The sequence below is a fragment of the Talpa europaea genome (assembly GCF_964194135.1).
Source record: "Talpa europaea genome assembly, chromosome: 8".
In the NCBI taxonomy this organism is placed as follows: Eukaryota; Metazoa; Chordata; class Mammalia; order Eulipotyphla; family Talpidae; genus Talpa; species Talpa europaea.
The window spans coordinates 100,195,761-100,217,126 of record NC_140075.1 but is presented as its reverse complement, the minus strand read 5'-3'; the positions used below and the strand labels follow the sequence as shown (position 1 = coordinate 100,217,126).

The 21,366-nt window shown below is 43.4% G+C and overlaps 1 protein-coding gene across 4 annotated transcripts in view; it reads right to left on the bottom strand.

The window, feature by feature from the left end:
• The window catches only part of TTC7B (tetratricopeptide repeat domain 7B), a gene marked incomplete at both ends in the record, with an annotated part of 220,263 nt that overhangs the window by 126,009 nt on the left and 72,888 nt on the right, over window positions 1-21,366 (bottom strand). For all 4 annotated transcript variants that reach the window (XM_084240964.1, XM_084240962.1, XM_084240963.1 and 1 more), the window contains 2 exons: window positions 491-663; window positions 6,284-6,362. In XM_084240964.1, the coding sequence (XP_084097090.1) occupies window positions 491-663; window positions 6,284-6,362 (252 nt within the window). The remainder of the gene's footprint in view (window positions 1-490; window positions 664-6,283; window positions 6,363-21,366) is intronic.

The window sequence follows — 21,366 nt, the reverse complement described above, 5'->3', positions numbered from 1 at the left end:
AGGGGCTCGTTCTCCTCATAGCTGATCAAGTCCCAAATTTAAACTTAAACATTTAAGTGCTGAAGTGACATCACCTTCCAATCATGTGCAAATGATTTAATTATCCTTCTCACAGTTAATTCAACACAAAACAAGTTTTTATACAAAAAGGATCAATGATCTGCTCAAGAAAAGAGAAAAGTCCTGTCTGACTTATGCAGTAGTGACCAATGGCTGCATAACTTCTAACAAATGCAGTGCAAATCCCAAAGACCAACAGTGATGGCTGAGAACAGTATTTTCCTACTTGATATGTCCCTGCTAGTACACAGCTATTTGCTGAAGTTAGGAAAAGTAATGAGTTATCTCCAATTAAATTGGTAAATGAGACTTGTTCCTCTAGTTCTTCTGTAGGGGAAAAAGTCTGCCCTTGAATTTCTACACATCCTTGAATCTCCCTGCAGTTTCCCGCCTGTCTCCTAAGCTACACATAAAGACGTCAAGTCCATACTTCTCTCCCGAGTAGACGCGGGCTCTCCGAGTGAGTGTGTAGGTTTTGGTGTTTGCTCCTTTCCGAAGAGGATCATCCAGAGGCGACTGACAGGGCGGCTCCTCCAGAGGGTTCCAGTAGCTCTGCTCACACATGCCCCGCAACAAGATCTCCGCCAACTGCCTGGCTATTGTCTGGGGACACACAGGAGCAAAGGCAGGGCCATGAAACTATTTCACTCAGTAAATATTTTTCAGTCATCACGTTGTGCCAGGCACTAGTCTAAGACTCATAATTAAACATTTTTTAATTCTATGATTAAAATTGTATCCATGACAAAAAAGAAAATATGACACAATAAAATATGTGAACACCAAAGAAACAAGTCACGCCCTTCAGTATCACCCTGCCTTTAGTACCCTCTGGAACACTAAAGTGTTTAATACCTGAAACTTTTACCTCAGTTCTTATAAAAAAACAGATGAACTGCAGATATTTTCACCACTTCCCGAATGATGCCTGATCAAGTCCCATCTTGGCAAAAAGCCAGTACTCAACCTAGATGGTGTTAGGCCTAGCATCTTCACTGATGCTAGGATGATGTCCAGTGTAGATTTTTAGAATTATCTTTCTTCTTAGAGAGTCAGGGGTCAGTGCTAGGTGGTCCCACCACAGGACTCAGCATCTGAGTACCTGTTCTCCATGCCCCCGGACCTTCCAGCTACGACATGGAAACAACCTAAATGCCCACTGATTGAGGCTGGAGTGAGAGGTGGTCTGTCCACACAATGGACACTATTCATCTAGAAGGAAAGATGAAAGGCTGCCTTTTATAGCAAAATGAAAGAAGTTTAAGGGATGTATGTGTACTAAAGCAAGTCAGAAAGATAAGACAAATATTGGATGTTTTCTTGTATATGAATAAAGCGAGGAATCACAGCAGATGAACTGAGATGGCAAGATAGGACATTCATAAATGAATAAAGGGAGATCTCTAAGTTATTAAGGAAGAGGGAGGGAGAAGGGGTCAAAAGGGTATAAGGGATAGTAGTGGGAAAAGTTTTGTGAATAATCTGAGTGTTCACACACACACACAAACACACACATACTTGCTCATAAAACAGATTTAGTTTAGCAATAAGCAAGATGACAACAGTACAACAGCCACAAAATGACAGTGTAAGAAAGAACAAAAGAATCAAGAAGGCAGAATAGGGGCAATGGTCACTGACCAAGAAAGACCTTTTCCTCAAAGATAAGTAGGTATCTCCCTTTCTCACTGTAAACCCCAGCATACCTGACCTTGGCCTCCTGAATTAGATGCACATTACTACACTTTCAAACTCTTTGTAGATCCACTGCCAAGAATAGTGCATACATGATAAAGTGCAATGTACGGTCAGTGAGTGGCATCTAACAAGAAGTATTTTGTTAACTGATATGTATCCTTTCATTTACCTCATAATCTTTCAAGTGACAAATAAGAAAAAAATCCCTCTTAAAGTAGAAGCTCTGCATTCCAAGGTAATCTGGCCACCTCATGATCAGTTTGAGGAGGCAAATAAAATTTTAACCAGTTTTCCCACAAAGTTTTTGCAGTCTTTGAAAGACACGGAGAAAGAAGGCTGATTTTTCCTGCAAATTAAAGAAATTATGTTCCAGGAGGGAACTTTGCTCGGCTTTTATCCATGTGAAATCTCCTAAAACACCACAAGGGAACTTAAATGCAACCAAATCACTAGCTTAGTGGTTTCTGATAACCACTGGGTAAAGGCAAATTTTCTCGATTATTCCCAAGTAAGACCCACTGGCTCTAAATGTCTATAAAAATGTGAAATTAAATGCACTCCTATCATCCCCAACTGAGCCATCTGTAAAGATCTCATAAGAACACAATTTTCAGGGCCTAAACAGTTCCTGAACTGTTTTCCTAAACCTTCCATTACAGCTTCATTTTCATCTCATTGCAGTCATATAAGCTAATGACTTCTGCTGGAAGCCTTGACTGGCAAAAATAACCTGCACTCACTACAGCTGAGGAAAAAAATGTTAAAGGGAAAAAAATGAACAAGAAACTTCACTTTCTGACAATATCAGTCAAGGAAGGATTCTGCAGTTGTAAAAATGCCTACCCTAAATAAACAGTTTGCTTGTCCACTGTCTCGCAGTTCATCCTAGGTCTCATTCCCCCAGGTATTAACCTTCCAGAGGCAGTTTTTAAATGAGGTTTTGATGTGGGGGAAGAATTTTAAAGGCCTAACCTCATCAGTGCACAACCAGTTAGGCTGGATATTTGGCTGTGTTCCCTGGAAGCTCAAATGAAGTTCAGAAAAGGAGGTTAAATATGAGAAATTACCAGCAAGATTACCAATATCTACCATAGCTTTTACTTTTTATTCTCAGGCTTTTCTAGCTTGCAGTTTAAAGGCCTAAAAAATATTGGTAACTATCAAACAAATTCAGAATTAAAGGAAAGAAAGGAGGGAAGTAGGCCTGAACAATGTGGTTCATAAACAAATGTGGTCATTGAACTCCCCTTTTTATATGTTTTTTTGATTGTGGTATGAGTCACAGAATATAAAATTTACCACTGATCGATGTGCAATCCAGAGGCACTCAGCACATTTACAATGTCATGCAACCATCACCTCCATCTAGTTCCAGAATATTTTCATGACCCTAACAGGAACTCCCATACCCTTTAAACAGTGACGCTCCATTTCCCCTCTTTCCAGACAACCAATCTGCTTTCTGTATAGATATGCCATTTTGGACATTTCATATAAATGGAATCCTGCAACACATGGCCTTTTTGTGTCTGGCTGCTTTCAGCATCGTGTGTGCGAGGTTTGTCCATCTGGAAGTATGTATCTGCGCTCTGTTTCTGTTTATGGCTGACTGATCTTCCATGGTATGGATATACCACATTTGGGTTCTCCAGTCATTAGTTGATAGCTGTTTGGATGGTTTCCATGTTGTTGCTCTGGTAAATGATGCAGCTACAAGCATTCATACATGAGCTTTTGTCTGAAAACCTGCTTTCAATTCCCTGGCGTACTTAACTCCAAAGGATTTAGGAATTGGGAATGGGGTAGCTCTCAATGTACTTTTCAATCCTCTGCTGTGGTCTCACACCAGACAGATGTTTACAAAGCAACTTTTCCACCTCATAAAAATATCTCAAACTCGCAATCACCAGCCAATCTGAGAAGAACCATGCAGTTACTCGGGTTGATGGAAACACTGCCTTCTGAATGGCGTTAGCTGGTGACATGCAGTGCAAACCAGACAGCAGTAAAAAGGCGTAGGAGGTGTTTCTCAGCTAGGCTGGACAAGCCTGTGGAAACTAGAAAATGCAGGTTCTTAGGCTGTGCTCAAATGTACTCAGCTAGCATTTCTGAGATCAGGCTCAGGGACATGCTATTTGTTCAGGTTCTCACATAATTCTGATGTACCCCTTAGCTAAGCACTAGAGGAATTAGAAACATTTTGACTTGGGTCACTTGAGGATCACCAACTGAGAACAAAGTTATACTTCACCCAGGAAGCAGCTCCCCTCCTGAAAACACTGACCAGCGAACAACTGAAGGTTCATTCAAGAAAGTTTGACTTTCTTTAGAAGACCCTCCACTGCACTTCCCAGTAAAAGGAATAAAATGGAAGAAACCTCCCTCTCTTCCTAAACCACCTCTATTCAGAATCCTACCTCACTGGATGTTTAAAAGATAAAATACATTAAAAAAATAAATAAATAAATAAAATAAAAGATAAAATACATTGATTTTAAAATCATAACCTTAGACAATAATGAAAGGACCTCTAATTCAGAAAACAACACTGAAGTAAGCTACAGCTGATTCCCACGGTGTGTTCAATGCACTCACACCTTTTAATGGTGGAAAAACATTTTTTTCCCTGATGAAATATGAATGTTTTTGAGAGTCAACAATGGGAACAAACGCTCCATATTTAAGCAATTTTCAAAGACTGGCTTTTTAAATGTGATTCTTAAAAACAATTATAAAAACACTTGCCAATATAATCAGTCACTTTCATTGTGCTTCCAAAGCTTGGAAGAGCTGTTTATACCAACCAGTTGAGAAGTTTTATGAAATGCTGAGAGCAATTCAATTTGAGAAAAAAGACGTTTGGCAATGATACCTATTTGATGGGCTTTTTTTCCCCCTTAAAAAACTCTGCATATCAAAATGGTTGAGCTTCTTAAGGCACCTATAATTCACACCGACATATAAATCAATATTGAAGTCCAAGTGAGTTCTTGGTGGTGATGGAGGTGGTGGAGGTGTGTGCGTGTGTCTGTGAAGTTGCTCATCTTGTCTCACCCCTATAATTCTGGGTAAGTCTATGGCTCAGCCATGTGGCCCTGTGAGCTCTATGTCTGCATCCCAAAACCCTGCACACGCCAAAAATGAAGACAAGGCTTCATTTCCCATGGCAGCAGCCTCAGCCCTGCCCTGAGCCTTGAAATCTCACACATTTCAAGGATTCATGAGGATGTGGAGGCCAGCACAGACAACAAAAGACAAAAGAAACTGCGGTCTTGCAAGGGGCTTGTACTTCAGCTGTGACTGGGGCGTTTGTTTAGGTCTAGGCACCAGGCCCTCAATGACTGTGATTCTGAAGGGTGAGCTACCGAGGCTTAATTAATGAACCATCACACCACCCCCAGACAGGAAAGTGAAAGGATTAAAAAGGAAGAGTGAATTTGTGTTAACTGGGGAACCAAATTGGTTCTTTTACCAGCTTCTGTATTTCTCACTTCTAAGCTTTATCATATAATATCAATATAAGTCAAGCAACTAGGTGCTCCTTAGGGTGGAATCTGCTCTGCTTGCTTGGGTTCTGGTTTGAACCATTAGTGCACACTGACCCCTTCACCACACTGGCATCTGGGAGGACTTGCAGTCTATCATGCAAGAGGGGGCACTATCTACCAATAAACACATGGAGAGATGCTCAACATCAACAAAACCATGAGACAGCACTTCATACCCACTAGGATGGCTCCACCTAAAAAGACAGACTCTAACAAGTGCTGTTGTGTAGAAGCCAGAACTCCCACCACTGCAATGATATCATTGCAAACTTTGTAAAACAGTGCATGTGCTTTGGAACACAGTCTAGAACAGTCTGGAAACTCCTCAAAGAGCTCGAGGTTGTATTACCAAATGATCCTGCAATACCACTCCTGGGCATAGACCCAAGAAAAATGGTACCTACATCCACATAAAAACTTGAAATTATAAGGATGTTCATAGCAACATTATTCATAGTAGCCATGTGGAAACCATTCAAATGTCACTCATCAACTGATGACTGGACACAGAAGATGCGTTATAGGCACATGATGAAATGTTATTTGGTAACAAAAAGGAATGAAGGAAGGACACCTGCCACCACTTGGATGAACCTTGAAACACAATGCTAAGTGAAAGAAGCCAGTTCCAAAACCACCACCACATAGTCTAGGATTCCAAGGAGAGGAAGTGTCCCCAGCAGGCAAATCCATAGAATAAGAAAGCAAATTAGTGGTAGTGAGAGGCGGGCGGGGGGATGGGGGGGAGAGATGGACTACTAATAGGTATGGGGCTTCTTTTGGGGGTGCTGAAAACATTCTGAAATTAAATATCAGTACTAGCTGAATGATTCTGTGATTGTACTGAAAATCATTGGCCTTAAATGGGTGAACTGTTGGGCATGTAGATTATACCTCAGTAAAGCGCACGTATATTTATATACACAAGAGAGAAAACACAGGCTCTGCGGCCTCAGTCAAGTTATCAGTACACTTACCATCCGGAGGTTTTGAGTTGTTCTCGTTTCTACAGCTCTGAGGATCTCTCTGAATCTCCCGACTCCTCTTGTCAAGTTCCTGTGTGCAGACAGAATTTGACAGGGTTTCCATCTGGCATGTATTAATATTAAATATTTTATACACATATTTCAATGCATTTTGTCTACATAAAAGCTGTTGGCTAGATTTGAAGCAAACTCTTATTCTGCATGAGTCTGTCCATTTTTGCTCACATTAGAAATAAGCTTTACCTAGAGTTGATGCTTTCACATGCTTTATGCTTCCACAATCAAAATTTCTCAAGAAAACAAAAATCTGAAAATTAGTTTTGAGGCTTAAAAAAAAAAAAGCTATTGTCTAAGGGTCTGTCTTCAAGTTTCCAATACTCATAGTTTTCCTGCTCCATGAATACAGTGAAATCTATCTTTTCATTGAAAAGGTGGTGGGGGCAGAAGAGGGCAGGAACAGAATACTGACAAGGCACCGTGCAGTGTGTATAAAAGTGGTGATTTTTATGGGCAAGATGAGGGTGAAAGGAATGGAAAAGGAGTTCTCCATGAAGCCACCACTCTGCATATCACAGAATAAACATCACTGCCCAGGAAATCCACCCACAACCATCCAGCCCAGCCCTGTACTGACGCAGGTCAAGGTCCCCATGAGAGCGAGTGTATGCTGGCCGGAACCAGATGCTGCCTGGCTGGGATCAGAACACAACTCATCTCCCTGGTCCACCTCCCAGAGACATGTTTGGTGACACATTTCATTAAGGGACAAATAACTTCAATAATATCCTGGTCAGTGTATCCAGGCCCTGCCTGATGTCTCCTCTCAGAGCAGGGTCTGCCTGTGCAGCCAGGAGACTTCCCAGCTGGTCCCTCCACGCTGAGCACTGCCACTGCCTATGACATAACTCAGTGATATTTATAACCTGCTCATTAGAACACATCTCATCTTTCCGAAGAGCAACCGCGCGGGTCAGCCGGTGCAGTCCTGTCAGCCAGCCTCTGCAGGCGGTGGCAGAAGCTCTAGGTATTTGGCTCTCTTCTCGGATGACATTTTAAATCAAGCAACGGTATTAATCAAAGTGATTGTGGTTTCTGTATGTTACAAGCACTCACAAGGACCATTAATTCGTATCTTATATCTACTGACATCCCAGAACTCCCATTCACAAGAACAGCCCCAGAGCTTTAAGATAATGGCTTATCGGCATTGGTGTATAAATACTCCCGTCTTCCTCACCCACACACACCAGATGAGAACAGATCCGTGGCTTTATGGAGGCATTAAAAGAAAAGCTTGTGTTCGGGACTCCAAGCAGCGCCCAAGGAAATCTAACAGAGACATGAATAAGAACTAGCTGCTGGGCCCTGGGACACGCCATTGACTCTGCTCTCCCCGCCATCGCTAATGTGGGCGCTGTGCCCACAGGCTCAAAACCCTTGTGCCTGGGACTGAAGTATCATGAGGAAAAGGAAATCACTACAGATGAAAAAGAGATGGGCATGGATAAGATGGTCTAATTTCTTCCAGAGTCACAGATGAAGCCCCTACTCTGTGCCAAAGGAAGAGCATCTGAACTGTATGAAATGAGGGTGGGACTGAGGCAACGTGACTGGCATCCCAGGTTTAAAGGGCCGTCTGATGGAGGGGTGCGGGGTGGGGGCGTTTGAGTCAGGCCTGGCACAGACGAGATCAGGTGCCAGTGTTATGACTGGGGGAGGCTGCGAGATGGAAATTGACCATGCAGGGTGTCTCCTGTGCCCTCCAGTCACAGGAGCACCAAGTTCGCCAGCTGTTGAATGATCTGCTGTGACACAGCAATGAAATGGTTTGCTCAGGTCACAGCCCTTATGGGAGTGAGCTAGGAGCTTTCTGGAACAATCTGTTACACTCCTGGGCAAAAGGAAGGTGAGTTCTAAAACTGAAGCGGAACTCTCAGGTCTATGGTTTATATCATTAATATATATGCAAAGTACTTGATATCTGCGTGTGTGTATAAAAAGACCAATTTTATGCACTCCAATGATCACAGTTAATGAGAACAGGTTCAAAATTGGAAAAAAAATCTAGAGTGCCAGCTGAGAGGGTCGGAGTCTGAGGGCCAGGCCTCCGCCGCCGCCTTGCAGGAGAAACCCAGCTCCCCTGCAGCCCAGGTGGGTTTCTCCCGTGCAGGACCGGGGCCCTCTGGTGGACGACAGGAGAATTCCCGACACGCGCCAAGGCAAACCAGCTGCAGCCGGGCGTATTCCTACGGGACCAACGCAGCCTTTGAAGCAAATATAAGTTGTTCTCAAATTGTGTCCCGTTTATTTCTGGGGAGAGCACAGGATTAAGAATCAAATTCTTCCTCAAATCTGGGAAGAACCCTGCTTATAAACAAAGGATCCACAGCAACCACAGAAGGTCTCAGAGGGCCTGGGGCTCCATCAACAAGAAGCATGATCCGCAATCCAAGCAGATAAACCTGACAGCAAGAAGAAGAGGAGAATGGAGGCAAAGATGGCACATCTTCAGTGTCAGAAGAGGAACAAAGTATCTCAAATGCAAAACATAAAATTCTCAGCACCTACTATACCATTCATATATTTTTGACACATATTCAACCAATCATGTCCACTGTTGTCACAACAACAGAAAAAAAAATTTTAAATACTAAATGGACAACCATGATAGAAAGACAAAAAGGAAATTAACTTGTAAGAGTTACATTCTAAGTGCTATGATGTACCCCAATTTGAGGGACATAAACACCATTCGATTGCTTTTAGGTCTCTAAACTATTAGTTATTTCTTAAACTGATGCAATCTATTAAATATCTAGAATGAAATGTTACTTTAAAACTCTATTCCAAAGTGAAGAGAGGCAAGAAATTTCTCTGGTTTTGAGTGTTTTCACAGATCCTTGACATGAGGTCATTTATTTCATTTCAACATCCTTGACCGTGAATGCACTGATGTCAGAATTCATTATGGTACAGTCATCTCAAAATGAATGTCCTTGCCAGTCTCTGAGCAGTGGGAAAGCTGTCAGAACTTGGGGTTCATCTCCCGTGCCTTGCCCCAGCAAGTGAAGCTGGGTGCCTCTCCCTCCATGTGAAGGGGTGCCTGCCAGCTCAGCTATGACCAAGGACAAAGGACCTGGAGCCCCCTGCAGCTGGACTGGCAGCCTGGCAAGTGCTCACAGCACTGTCCATCTCTAAGCCAGGAGGGGCTGCTCAGGCCAGGGCCCCACAGCCTTCCTCGTGTTCAAGCCCAGGCAGTCTCGTGCTCTGTCCTTGGCAGGAAAGTCTACCCACTTTCCACAGGGACACGCTCTAGCATTGTTTCTCCCCTCTTCCTCTTCTACCTGATTTCTTCCTCCTGCTTCCAACCCTCTTCCTTCCAGGTCGTGTCTGCTGGCTCTTGTGCCAGTGGGAAAGCATGACCTCCTGAGGACACGGGGAGGGCATCTAGGTCTCTGAACATCCTCAGCTCTTTACTACTGTCCCCTGTGGCTTGGGGCTGTCAAGCCCCAAGGGGGAAGGAAGGAAGCACCCCAAAATCAAGACCAAAATGGAAACCCAGGCTGGGAAATACTCGGAGACTTGAGAACCACATCACATTGAGAAGGGTGGCTACTTCAAACTCAAACGCATGATCACATCATGTTTTTTGGTTATTTCTCTTTTCATTTATAGGGAGTAGAGTGGGAAAATACAATTCTCCCCCTTAACTTGTTCTTCCAAATTGTCTTCTGACCTTGGAGTTTGGCCTCCAATATACTTAATTCAGTATCGACTGTCCCTGTCATTCAAACTCAAAGTTGTGATATGAATAAAATCCTTTTTATACTGGACATCAAATTCCCTGACTATGGTTTTATTTCCTCTGTGGTTGAGAACTTTAGAACTAAAGCTCAATTTCAGAATAAGTCAACACAATAGGTCTTTTAAAGCTAAGAAGTTGGCTTTTCCCATGTTCTTTCTTACCAACTGGTATTTCTTAAATGCCTAAGCAGTCAGTAATTTCAATGACTTTTGAAATCATGACTTGTTGAGGTATCAGGTTCCAGGCTATCCCTGAGGTCACCACCTGCCCCAGGGAGCTGAGAAGGCTTCACCTCCCTCCCTGAGAAATGCATCTTTATTTCGCTCACTGATACATCCCAAGACCGTCAAAAGAAGCCTGGCATACAGGGAGCCAATGAATGAAATTCAGAGCCACTATGATCCAAATGGATCAAGATCCCAAGAAGCTATATCTTCTGCTTCCTGTCCCCATCTTTCTCACCACATGCAGATTAGCGGGCAGCATATTACACAGAAAATGCCTCGTGTGGCCCTGTACATATGGGTGCCAGGGGGTACAGACACACCTGGGCAGCCAGGTCACCAGGACATAGCTTCAAGAGAGATGTGTGGATAATGAGGATTTTGAGGTTAAAACTTCCCGACATTTCAGGAAAACTTCCCTCCCCAGGTGCCTTTATACAAGCTCCTCTCACTGTCTAAAGCATCCTGAGGATCTTTGGTCATTCCGCAGGTCCCAGGCCAAAGGCCACCCTTGGGAGCCCTATCTGAGGTTCCCAGGAGGAGAGACCCAGGCACTATTTCCCAGGTGCTCCCAGCACGCACATATGAGCAACACACTGATTTTGTGGGGTTTTTTGTGTATTTGCCAACCAATTGTGATTATCTCAAGAACAAAGGCCCGGGTACCTGCCACTCTTTGTCCCAACTGCCTCACAGCCGCAGGAAATCGTGTACTCGCCTCCAAAGAAGGAAAACCGCGAGCACCATCTGATATTCTGAGATTTCTCTCATCTCCTTGCTGGAAACCTTGTCTCAGTTGCTTTAGGTGGGGCAGCTAAAGGGAGAGCTTTCTCACCAGGAGACACGCCCTGCAGCACGCAGGACACGACAACCTAGACCCCTAGAAAACCAGAATAGTCCAACCAGCGCCAGGTCAATTTCTCCTGGTTCTCAGGCTTGGGAACCGCTTCTTCTTCCTTACGGAACCTATTCTATCATCTATCTTGAAAAAGTCTGACATCAGAACCAGAAATTCAAATTTGGAAAGTGGGAGAAGAGAGAGACCCTTCACAGTCCAGGACACGCCGCTGCCGTGAGGAGCTGATTTTCCCAGAATGGGCTCTAGCGTGTCCCTCACCCACTCAGGCCTGCTATCAGGTGACGTGGCTTTGCAAAGACAGATGGCTCACTGGACTCAGGGGCCAGGGGATCAAACCCACAACCTTGGCCTCATTAGCAAAGGACTCTCTGATAACAGAGGAGCCAGCTGCGGCTTGGATCCAGTGACAGAGGACGTGACAGGCATCCACGCTGGGAGGTAAACAAGCAGCCGAAGCTTCCGGAAGTCTCATTTCAACCTAAGGAGAGTTGTACTAGGCTTAACAACATTTTTTGGAACTACCACAGCAACTAGGGCTTCCTCACGACAAGAGCAGAGTGACTGAGGTGCTGTGGTCAGCCGGCCCCACAGCAAGCAGCAAGTGGTGGGCCCTGGGCACAGCAGCAGGGCAGGGGCTCAAGCCGGCGAAGCCTTCTGGGTGTCAGGAGAGCGGCCCTCAGCATAGCTGGCCTATGGCCTGCAGGTGAATGCAGGTACACGGCAAGGGGAGCTCAGATAACTTGCCGCCACCACTCCTTCCCACACATCAGAGCCCGGCCTCTAAGAAACAAGAAACGTGGAGAGTCTGGCCAGCCACATGTCCTTCCTTTCTAACTTTGGGAGAGAGTCAAAGGATACCAACTTCATTCAAAAACTAGATGTGGTGTGTCTACCACGTACCAGGAGGGGGCCACAGGGATGCAACAGGCTCAATTTAACCGTAGAGGCCAAACAGTACCCAATGACACTTTTAACCAACAAACCAAACCTTGTCAACCTATGAGGGCTGTTCTTCAGTGCACCCACCTGAAAGTCCATCTCTGTTTACATCCTGGGAGAGAAAACATAGAACACAGACTCAGGAGCCAGACAGGAGGGCTCCATCCAAGTTCCATACTCACAGTGGTTGGCCTTGGGCTAGTGCCTGTGCCTCAGCTGCCTCACCTGTAAAACAGTGGTAACTCTACTGTTACCACCTCAGAAATTGGTTGTAAGAACTGAATGAGCTAATACACATAGTTGGTGCTTTTTAAGTGTTTGCCATTCTGACTAATATTATCTTCAAAACTACCATTGCTCAAAACAGTTTTGGAATTCTGGAATCTACCCTCCAGTCAACTTATAGCACTTTTGAAAGTCTGTTTTACTTCTTTGGAGTCATTTAATTTTTGAAAGAAAAAGGGGGGGAGATTACTGATCTGATTCGATTATTCATTTTAATATTTATCGAAAGGCTCACAACAATTGATGTAAGAGAGACAGCATAGCACCCTCTCTGGGACGCTAAGGTCATAGCCCCAGGAAACAACGAGCATCTCCTCAGGGCGCTGGGGCAAAGGCAGGAGTCCCCACGGAAGCTGCAGGAGAGAAACTGAGGGTGTTCACAAGACAATCCTGTGCTCTCTCAGTTGATACACTAACACTTGGAGATGGTTCTGGATCAATCAGAAAAGGCCAGGCCAAAGAGCAGTGGGAAGGCAGGGGGCTGGACCATGAAAGGTGGGTTAGTGGCTCAAACTGGTGGTTTGGGTAATTAAGCCACTAATGTTTTATGAAGGTGTAAAACAAAGGTGACAAGAGACTAGTTCAGCACCAACTCAGTTTACTTCACAAGGAAACCACTGGCTCCAGATCCACCCACATTTAGCATGAGAAGAGCAGGTGGTACTGGGGCAGAGGATCTGCTTCATAAAAAAGGGACACAGTTTACAGAGAACGCACATCATGATGGCCAATGGGATAGTCATGATAACAGTTGACAGTAATGTAGGGGACAAACCAGGGGCAGAAGTGTTCTGCTGAGCACATGTCTTCAGCATGAACCAGCTCTGAGCCATAGAGTCACACAGGAAAGGGGCCTTCTGACCATCCTGTTCACTGGTCAGCTAGGCTGTGGAGGGGGAGAAAGGCATAAAGGCCATGGAGGGAGACAGCCCTAAATGTGCACACAAGTACTTGGGTTGAAAAGGGCATTGTTCACTTCCAGTTGCAGGAACCAGCAGAACTGCATTTCCAAAACCACCTCTGGGCATAAAACATCAAAAGCTATGACAAGTGAGAAAAAAATTCAAAAGAATCAGCTGAAAGATACAAAAAGACCTTTAAATGTAGAGGGGTTACTGGGAGCTAGGGGCAGCAGGAGGGGTGGCAGGAGTTGGGGAGGAGCAGACTGAGAGAATGAGGGGGCGGGGGTGGACTGAGAGGCCCCAGGCCTGCTATCCAATTCAAAATCAGGCCAGATACACTCAATAGAAAGGAGAAGCTTTGTGGCTAAATCAGTAAATTAAAGCCTCCCACATTTTTCTTGGGGAAACAAATATGTACTGCTTGGTGTAAGGTGCTGTTTGGGGTTTTCACACATTCTCATGAGTCATACCAGGTCACTTGCCCAGCTTGGTAAGGCCAATTACTTGGGGATAGAAAAGAAAAAAAGAGGGCCTCCCTTGTGGCTCAAGGGGCTAGCACCACACTGTGAAGCTATGTGCGGCCTCTGCAGCACAAGTTAGATCTCCGGCTAGCCAGGGAGATACCCACATGGTGCAGCAGACCTCGCCTGCTGCCCCTGCTGCCCCTACTGCTCCCCTCTGCAGTGTATTTTAGTCAGTCTGCCTGTTCTGTTCCCTACTTTGTCTCTGATGAATCCTTTCACCCCCTGTACCTCTGGCCTGTACCCCAGTTCTTGTATGCATAAATAAATAAGTCTTTAAAAAAGAAAAAAGAAGAAAAGAGTAAAGTTTGAGCGCACTCACAAGCAGAAGGGGGAGGAGAGTGGATACAAGGCCTCTGGAACATGGCAGGGGGTGGGTGAGCGTCAGGCAGGGAAAGAACTTGGGCAAAGGGCTTGGCCTTCTGTGCCTGATTCCTCATCTATAAAATGGGACTAATACCTACTTCCAATGCCTGAATAACACGACACCTGTAAGGCTCCTGACTCAGTGCTCAAAAACACGTTCGTCCTCCCGTTCCCCATCCATCCACTACCTCCCACCACCCACCATCTGGCCCTCCATTCCACATATAAACATTTAATTGGGTAAAAGTCAAAAGCAGTGACTGGTATGTTTGTGTGTCTTTATTCTATCAGGAAATAACGCAAAATCATGAGTGGTTTTTATTATATTCTATGTCAAAACTTTTTCTCAACTAACAAGTATTTATCGAGCACCTTCTGTAGTTTTATCCACGAGGGAATAGAGTCAGAGAAACTATGTAACATGCCTGAGATTGTCATACAGCCCACAGACACAACAGCTGGTATGTGAACCCAGGCCCCATGGGATTCCAGGGTCTAGAAAAGTTGAAGATGATCCCAACCATGCAAAAGCTGCAAATAACCTGGATGCTGACTAACACAATATGCAGGCATCACAGAGGCAAAGAGCAGCAGGCCCCAGTGGCTGCAGCGACTGGGCCAGGCCAGGTATCCACACCTGGACATTACTGGCTCTGAAGAAGGAAATGGGATGCTCAGCCACTGCCAATGGGAGGAAGAGAAGCTCTCAGCTTCAACAGAACACCAAAGGGAGATGGTGTCACAGAAAGAGGGGAATGCTGGTAAAATGATGACAGCACAGGCATGGGCCTGCCGCAGGCTGCTGGGCAGCCTCATAGGGCACTTCATTCACGTGGCCAGTCCCTGCCGGAATTCACACTCACTCCTTGGGTGGTGAGCTCAGTGTGCCTTACACCATTACAGGAGAAGGCTTTTCTAGGAAGCTCATTAGTTGGGCCAATGTGGTCTGTGGGGAGAATATTTATTTGCTCAGGGGAACAGACTAGGTTCAAGCCCCTCTAAGCCATCTGTAACAGTTGGCAGTTACTAATAAACCACTGACACAATAATTAAAAATTACTCCACTAGCTCATCAAGAAAGGTCCCAGAAGACTTTGTTTCTTTAGGACAGAAACTGCATCCTTCAGAGTTCGACCAGTATAAGCCCCAGCTGCACCCTAGCTGCACACCTGCTGCTCCCAGGGCTGCTGGGAGGAATTCCTGAGTATCTGCTCATCCAGTGACAGCCAACACCTTCTTCTGAGGTGACACTAATGGTTTCAGGCCATTCACCAACCCATTGTTCCAGAGGTTCTCCCACCAACCCAGAGAGGCTGGCAGGACCTCATCATCCTTAAATGGCAGAGCAGGAAGCGGAGTCCCAGGGGGTGAGAAGGAGTCTTGTGCAACAGCTCTGCCGGTGGGGCCTGAGTCAGGACTCGAATCTGGCTCTTGATTCACAGTATAGGGAGCTCTCCTCTGCCCCCTGCTGGGCGCTGTTCTGTCCAGTCCTTCACTGCTCCACCACATTCTTTTTTTTTTTTTTTTTTAAGATTGATTGATTTATTTATTTATACAAGCACTGGGTACAGTCAGAAACGCGGGAGGGTGAGAGAATTCACCAGAGCCAGAGCGGAGAACAGAACAGGCAGAGTGACGAAGTACACTGCTGAGGGGAGCAGCGGGTGGCAGGAGAGGTCTGCGCACCATGTGGGACCCTCCTCCGTGGCCGGGGAGCAGCCGGGGATCGAACCGGCGCTGCAGAGGATGCGGGCAGCTTCGCAACCCAGCGCTCAACTGCTGCGCCACCGGGGAGGCCCTCCACCACATTCTTTTTTAAACTTTTTTGTTCTATAAAATGTACACATACTGTGGTTGAGCCTTACCCACTTTTTTTTTTTCTTTCTTTCTTGATGTATAATTAAAGTCTCAACCTACAGGCTCCCTCTCTACCTTTCTTTTCCTTACAACTTATCTGGTAAAGGATGGGGATTGCTTTACTCATAGGGCTTCCTTCTGACTGGAAAGCTGCTTAGTCATGGTCCATATGTCCCTCTGCCCCCCGACCAGCCCAGGTTTGGCTGCTGGGCAGCTCTGGCCGTGGGTTGCACTACTATCCTGTCTAGTTGTGGCTTTTATTTTTGTTAGTGGCCCTTGATGCTCAATGGTTACACGAATTCACGGGGACCTGAGAGATGGCGATATTCCAATTCTCTCACTGCATTTTCATTTATTAGCAAGAGTAAATGTACAGGGAGGTGTTTCCTTTCCTCTAATATTGGGATTTCCTGGTTCATATAGTAAAGGTAAGGTAAGTGGTTCTTTTTATTTACCTTTTTAGATACTGAATTAGAACTCATGAATTTAAATATGTTTGATGAGTCTTTTGCAATTTTTATCCTTGAAATTCAAATTGTCCCAAATCTGATCTAACTTCTTTTAATATGGCACTAGAAATCTTGCATCGTTTCTATAGTTTCCTTGCTAGCGGGTATAGAAAGATGTTTTGTTAGAGGGAGTTTGTTCAGGATAACCTTCCCCTACTCCTCAATGGTTTCAGGCTCATCTTTTTGTCTTTCAACATAAAGGTGTTGAAAGACAAAGAAAAGAAATATTGACAACTGAGAAACAACTCCTCACCCACAGGGAAACGACTTTAAGATTAACAGTGTCTTCTTATCAAACATAGTGGATGAAACCCTCAAAGTGCTGAAAGGGAAAAAAAAAAAACCTATCACCAAAAATTCTACATAGAATAAAACAGTCCTTCAAAATCAAGGCAAAATAAGAAAACACCCCCAAAATAAAAAAAAGGGAAAGAATTCATAGGTAGTAGATGTGCATTATGCAAAATTTTAAAGGGCTTCCTTTAAAATTTACATCAGGCATTTCAAATCAACAGAAACAAGTTTGTAAGAATACTAGAGGGCCTCCCCCGGTGGTGCAGCAGTTGAGCGCTGGGCTACAAAGCTGCCTGCAGCCTCTGCAGCACCGGTTCGATCCCAGGCCGCTGGCGAGGGTCCCACATGGCGCGCAGACTTCTCCTGCCGCGCCCACTGCTCCCCTCAGCAGTGTCTTTGCTCTGTCTGCCTGTTCTGCTCCCCGCTCTGGCTCTGGTGAATTCTCTCACCCTCCCGTGCTTCTGACTGTACCCAGTGCTTATATAAATAAATAAATAAATAAATAAATCTTTAAAAAAAAAAATACTAGAAATCCAAATATGTGGGCAAATATAAGTTGTTGCATAAATATATTTGAAATATTTAAATCTTAATTCTTTCAATTACTATAAAAGTAAGATTGTATAAAGGAATATTATAATGCATGGCCATGTTTATAATATATGGAAATGTGAATGGCACACAAAAAAAGGAAATGAAATTATATGAGAGCAGTTATTTTACTGAAATCAAGTCAGCATTAATCTGAATTACTGTGATAATTCAAGATATATAACTAGAAAAACATCATAAAATTTTTCCAAAAAAATCAACAGAGGAATTAAATCTGTTTAACACAAAAGAAGGTAGTAGGCAGAAAGGAAGAATTAAAACGTTGTATTGAAGGTTCTTGATAGTGCAGTCAGAGAACAAAAAAAAGACATTTAGTTTGGAAAGGAAGAAGCTTTTTAATTCATAGATATAATACCAAGTAATCTATTAATAATACCAAGTATCTATTAAAAATTGCAAGAATTAATTAATAAACTTAGCAAGGATGCAGGATACCACATCTTCACACAAAAACCAATATTTCTACGAGGCAGCAAAGAATAATCTGAAAATGAAATTAAAAATTTCATTCACAATAGCATAAAACTAAATAAAATACTTAGGAACAAACTTCAGAAAGGCCTGAAACCTGCATAACAAAAATTACGAAACACTTCTGAGAAAACTAGAGAAGTAGTAAGTTAGTGGAGAGACACTAGAGTGAAAGATTCATGATTGTTATCATGGCAATTCTCCTTAAATTGATCCAGAGATTCACTGTCATCCTTACAAAATGCTGGCAGATTTGGGTTTTTCTGGGGTAGAAATTAACAAGCTGATTCTAAAATGTATATGGAGATGTCAAGAACTAAGAATAGGCAAAATAATTCTGAAAAAAAAAAAAAAACAAAATTAGAGAACTTACACTATCTAATTTAAAACCTGCTGTAAATCTACGTTATCAAGACAGCATGGTATTGGCTTAAGTCAATGAAATAAAATAGTGACTCCAGAAAGAAACTCTTGTAGTTCTGTTCCATTAGTCAATTTTGTACTAAGTCAAGGCAATTAAAGGGAAGAGAGCAGACTTTTCAACTAAAAGTGCTTAGACAACTGGATAGCTAGATGCAAAAAAAAAAAAACTTACTTAGATCCTTATCTCATACCATACACAAATATTAAACTAGATTAGAGATCTACATCTAAGAGCTAAAACTATAAACCCTCTGGAATACAACACAGGAGCAAACCTTTATGGTCTTAAAGTAGGCAAAAATTTCCTAGCTATGACACCAAAATGCTAATCCATAGAAAGAAAATTTGGTAAATTAGACTTCATTAAAATTCCTCTTTAAATCCCCCCTTCAAATGGTATCATAAAAAAATGAATACAAGTCACAGATTGGCAGAAATATTTGCAAAATATATATTTGATTAAGAATTTGTATCCAAGATATTTAAACTACGCTTTCAACTTGATAATAAGACAACCCTACTGAAAACAGAGTAAAAGATTTAGCAGTTTCACCACAGAAGGCATCTGAACAGCATAAATAGGGCACTGAACATGATTAATCATTAGGCAAATGCAAATTAGATGACAATAACACCAAGAACCCATTAGATAGGCTCTAATTTAAAAAAAAAAAACTGACGAGGCCAAGTGTTGAAGAGAATGGCAAGAAATGGAACTCTCATATACAGCCAGCAGGAATGTGAATGTCCTGGCCACTCTGCAAGCAGCTTGATGGTTTATTAAAAAGTTAAACATAAACTTCTCATAGAGCCTACTAATTTCACGAGTCTATCCAAGGGAAATGAAAACATGTCTACATAAAATTACATAGGTGACATTCACATCGCAACTATTGATAACAACCAGATAGTGAAGACAATTCAAATATACACTTGTGGGTGAGTAGATCAAAAAAAGTAGCCCACCAGATGATGGAACCACCCCTTAGCAATAAAAGGAATGACCTATCATTTCAGGCCAACATGGGTGAACCCGAAAAACATTAAGCTCAGTGAAGGAAGCATAAATGTAAGGACTATCTGTCTATGATTCCATATATGTGAAATTTCTAGAAAAGGCAAATTTATAGAGACAGCAGACAGGAGGTTATCCAGGGCTGGGGGTGGGAGTGGAGATTGACTGGAAATAGACAAGAAGACTATTTTAGGGTAATGAAAATGTTCTAAAGTGGAATTGTGGCAATGACTGCACAACTATCTAAATTTATTAAAAACAATGACTGCATATTTACACCTGAATAAAGCTGCCAAAATTATTTGTAGGTACAAAGATATAGACATCAGCTCCCTCTACCACTTGGCTCTTTTCTCTCTCATGTCACTGCTTGGTTAATTTTCATTCCACTGTCAGCAGCTTCTCCTCTTTGTGAGTCCCAGTCCTAGTTCATTGCCCTCGAGGGTCAGTTTCAAATCTTGACAAGGACCAGACTACTCCAACGCCTTAGACCGTACTGGGCAAAACCCTCTTGTTTCCAGTAGCTAACTTCATATTGGCCAGACAAGCTTTCCAGTAAATATTTGCTGGCTACTTTAGGGTCTCCTGGTCTCAGGTCCATCACACCCTCCATTGCTTCCTTCTGCTTCTCCCACACAAATGCAGGTAACATGCTAGTCTGTAGCTGTTGGCAGTCTGTCCCCATCAGTCTGTACTTTGGATTCACCAGGGTCCTTTGCCTTTGAGTCCTGCCATGAACACTGTGTATGGAATTTGGGTTTTGCTGTCTGGTTATAGTCTTTCCTCTGTGGAAATATGAGAAGATCCAAGAACTATGCTGCCACCAACTTCCAGATTTCTCTGCTGCCAGTTCTTCCCTTTTCCTCTAGGGCATTGTCAAACCTTTCTTCTGTAGATTTTTATTTGTTTATCAAACCCTTGCCTAGTGTTTGCTATGTACCAGGCACTATCCAGGCGTGTTATAGTTGCTAACTCACTCAGTCTGCCTAACAACCCTATTATCATCCCCAGTCAACAAAAGAGGAAGCTGGAATAGAGAGGAGCTAAGCAGTTGGCCAAGGTCTCGGTGCTAAGTAATTTGTGAGGGAGGCTTCATGCCTAGGGGTTGGCCCAGAGTCAGTGCCCTCTGATCACTGCCAGTCCCATCTCTCAAGAGCACAGAAGTGTGTCTAGCTTAGTAGACTGAGAATTCAATCATGATTTCCACCCTGATCCTCATCTTCCCTACATGGGGAGATCTTACAACTGTCAGATGGGCAAGCTTACCCCTCCTTCAAATACCAAGTTTAAATGCGGCTCTTCTAAGAAACTTGATGAATTCTTCCAGGTAGGGGTGTTTTCTTCCTTTGCCCTCCCCTCCTGTAGCCACCTCCTCCCCTCATCCCTTCATTATAGTGTTTTTCACCAGGTGTTATAATTATTCGTTGACATCCTTCTCTTCCCCATGAGCTCAGAGAACATTTTTTATTCATCTCATATCCTCAGAGCTTATCCCGGTGGCTCTCAACAAACATCCACAGAATTGAGTAGGCAATAATTGTGTTGTTTTTTTTTTTAACTAGTTCAAAATGTATTTAAAAGCAATGTAATTGCATCTCTTTAAAAAGTCTATAAATCAGAGGTTGTACTAAGTCTGGTTAATAGTTTTCCTGGATATTCTTTAGAAGGAACATAGCCCAGATTCTTCCTGATATTTTAACTGCTTGTCTCCAACATGCAGAGATTGCTGCTTCTGATGCTAATTTGCAGGGAGATTCAAAGGAGAAGCAGCTACCACACCCATCAACCAAAAGCACCTGCCAGCAGAGAAAGGAAACAGAAGGAAGAGCAAGGGAGAAAGGGACAGCGTGTCTGTGCCAGGCTAGAGAATCACTACCAAGTCACTGGTGAATAAAAAGTAAGAATTCACACCAAAAAGAGGGAAATGTCAAAACCAAATAGCAATTGAAAAAAATCCATTAATTTTTAAAAATCTTATTTAATGTAGGATTC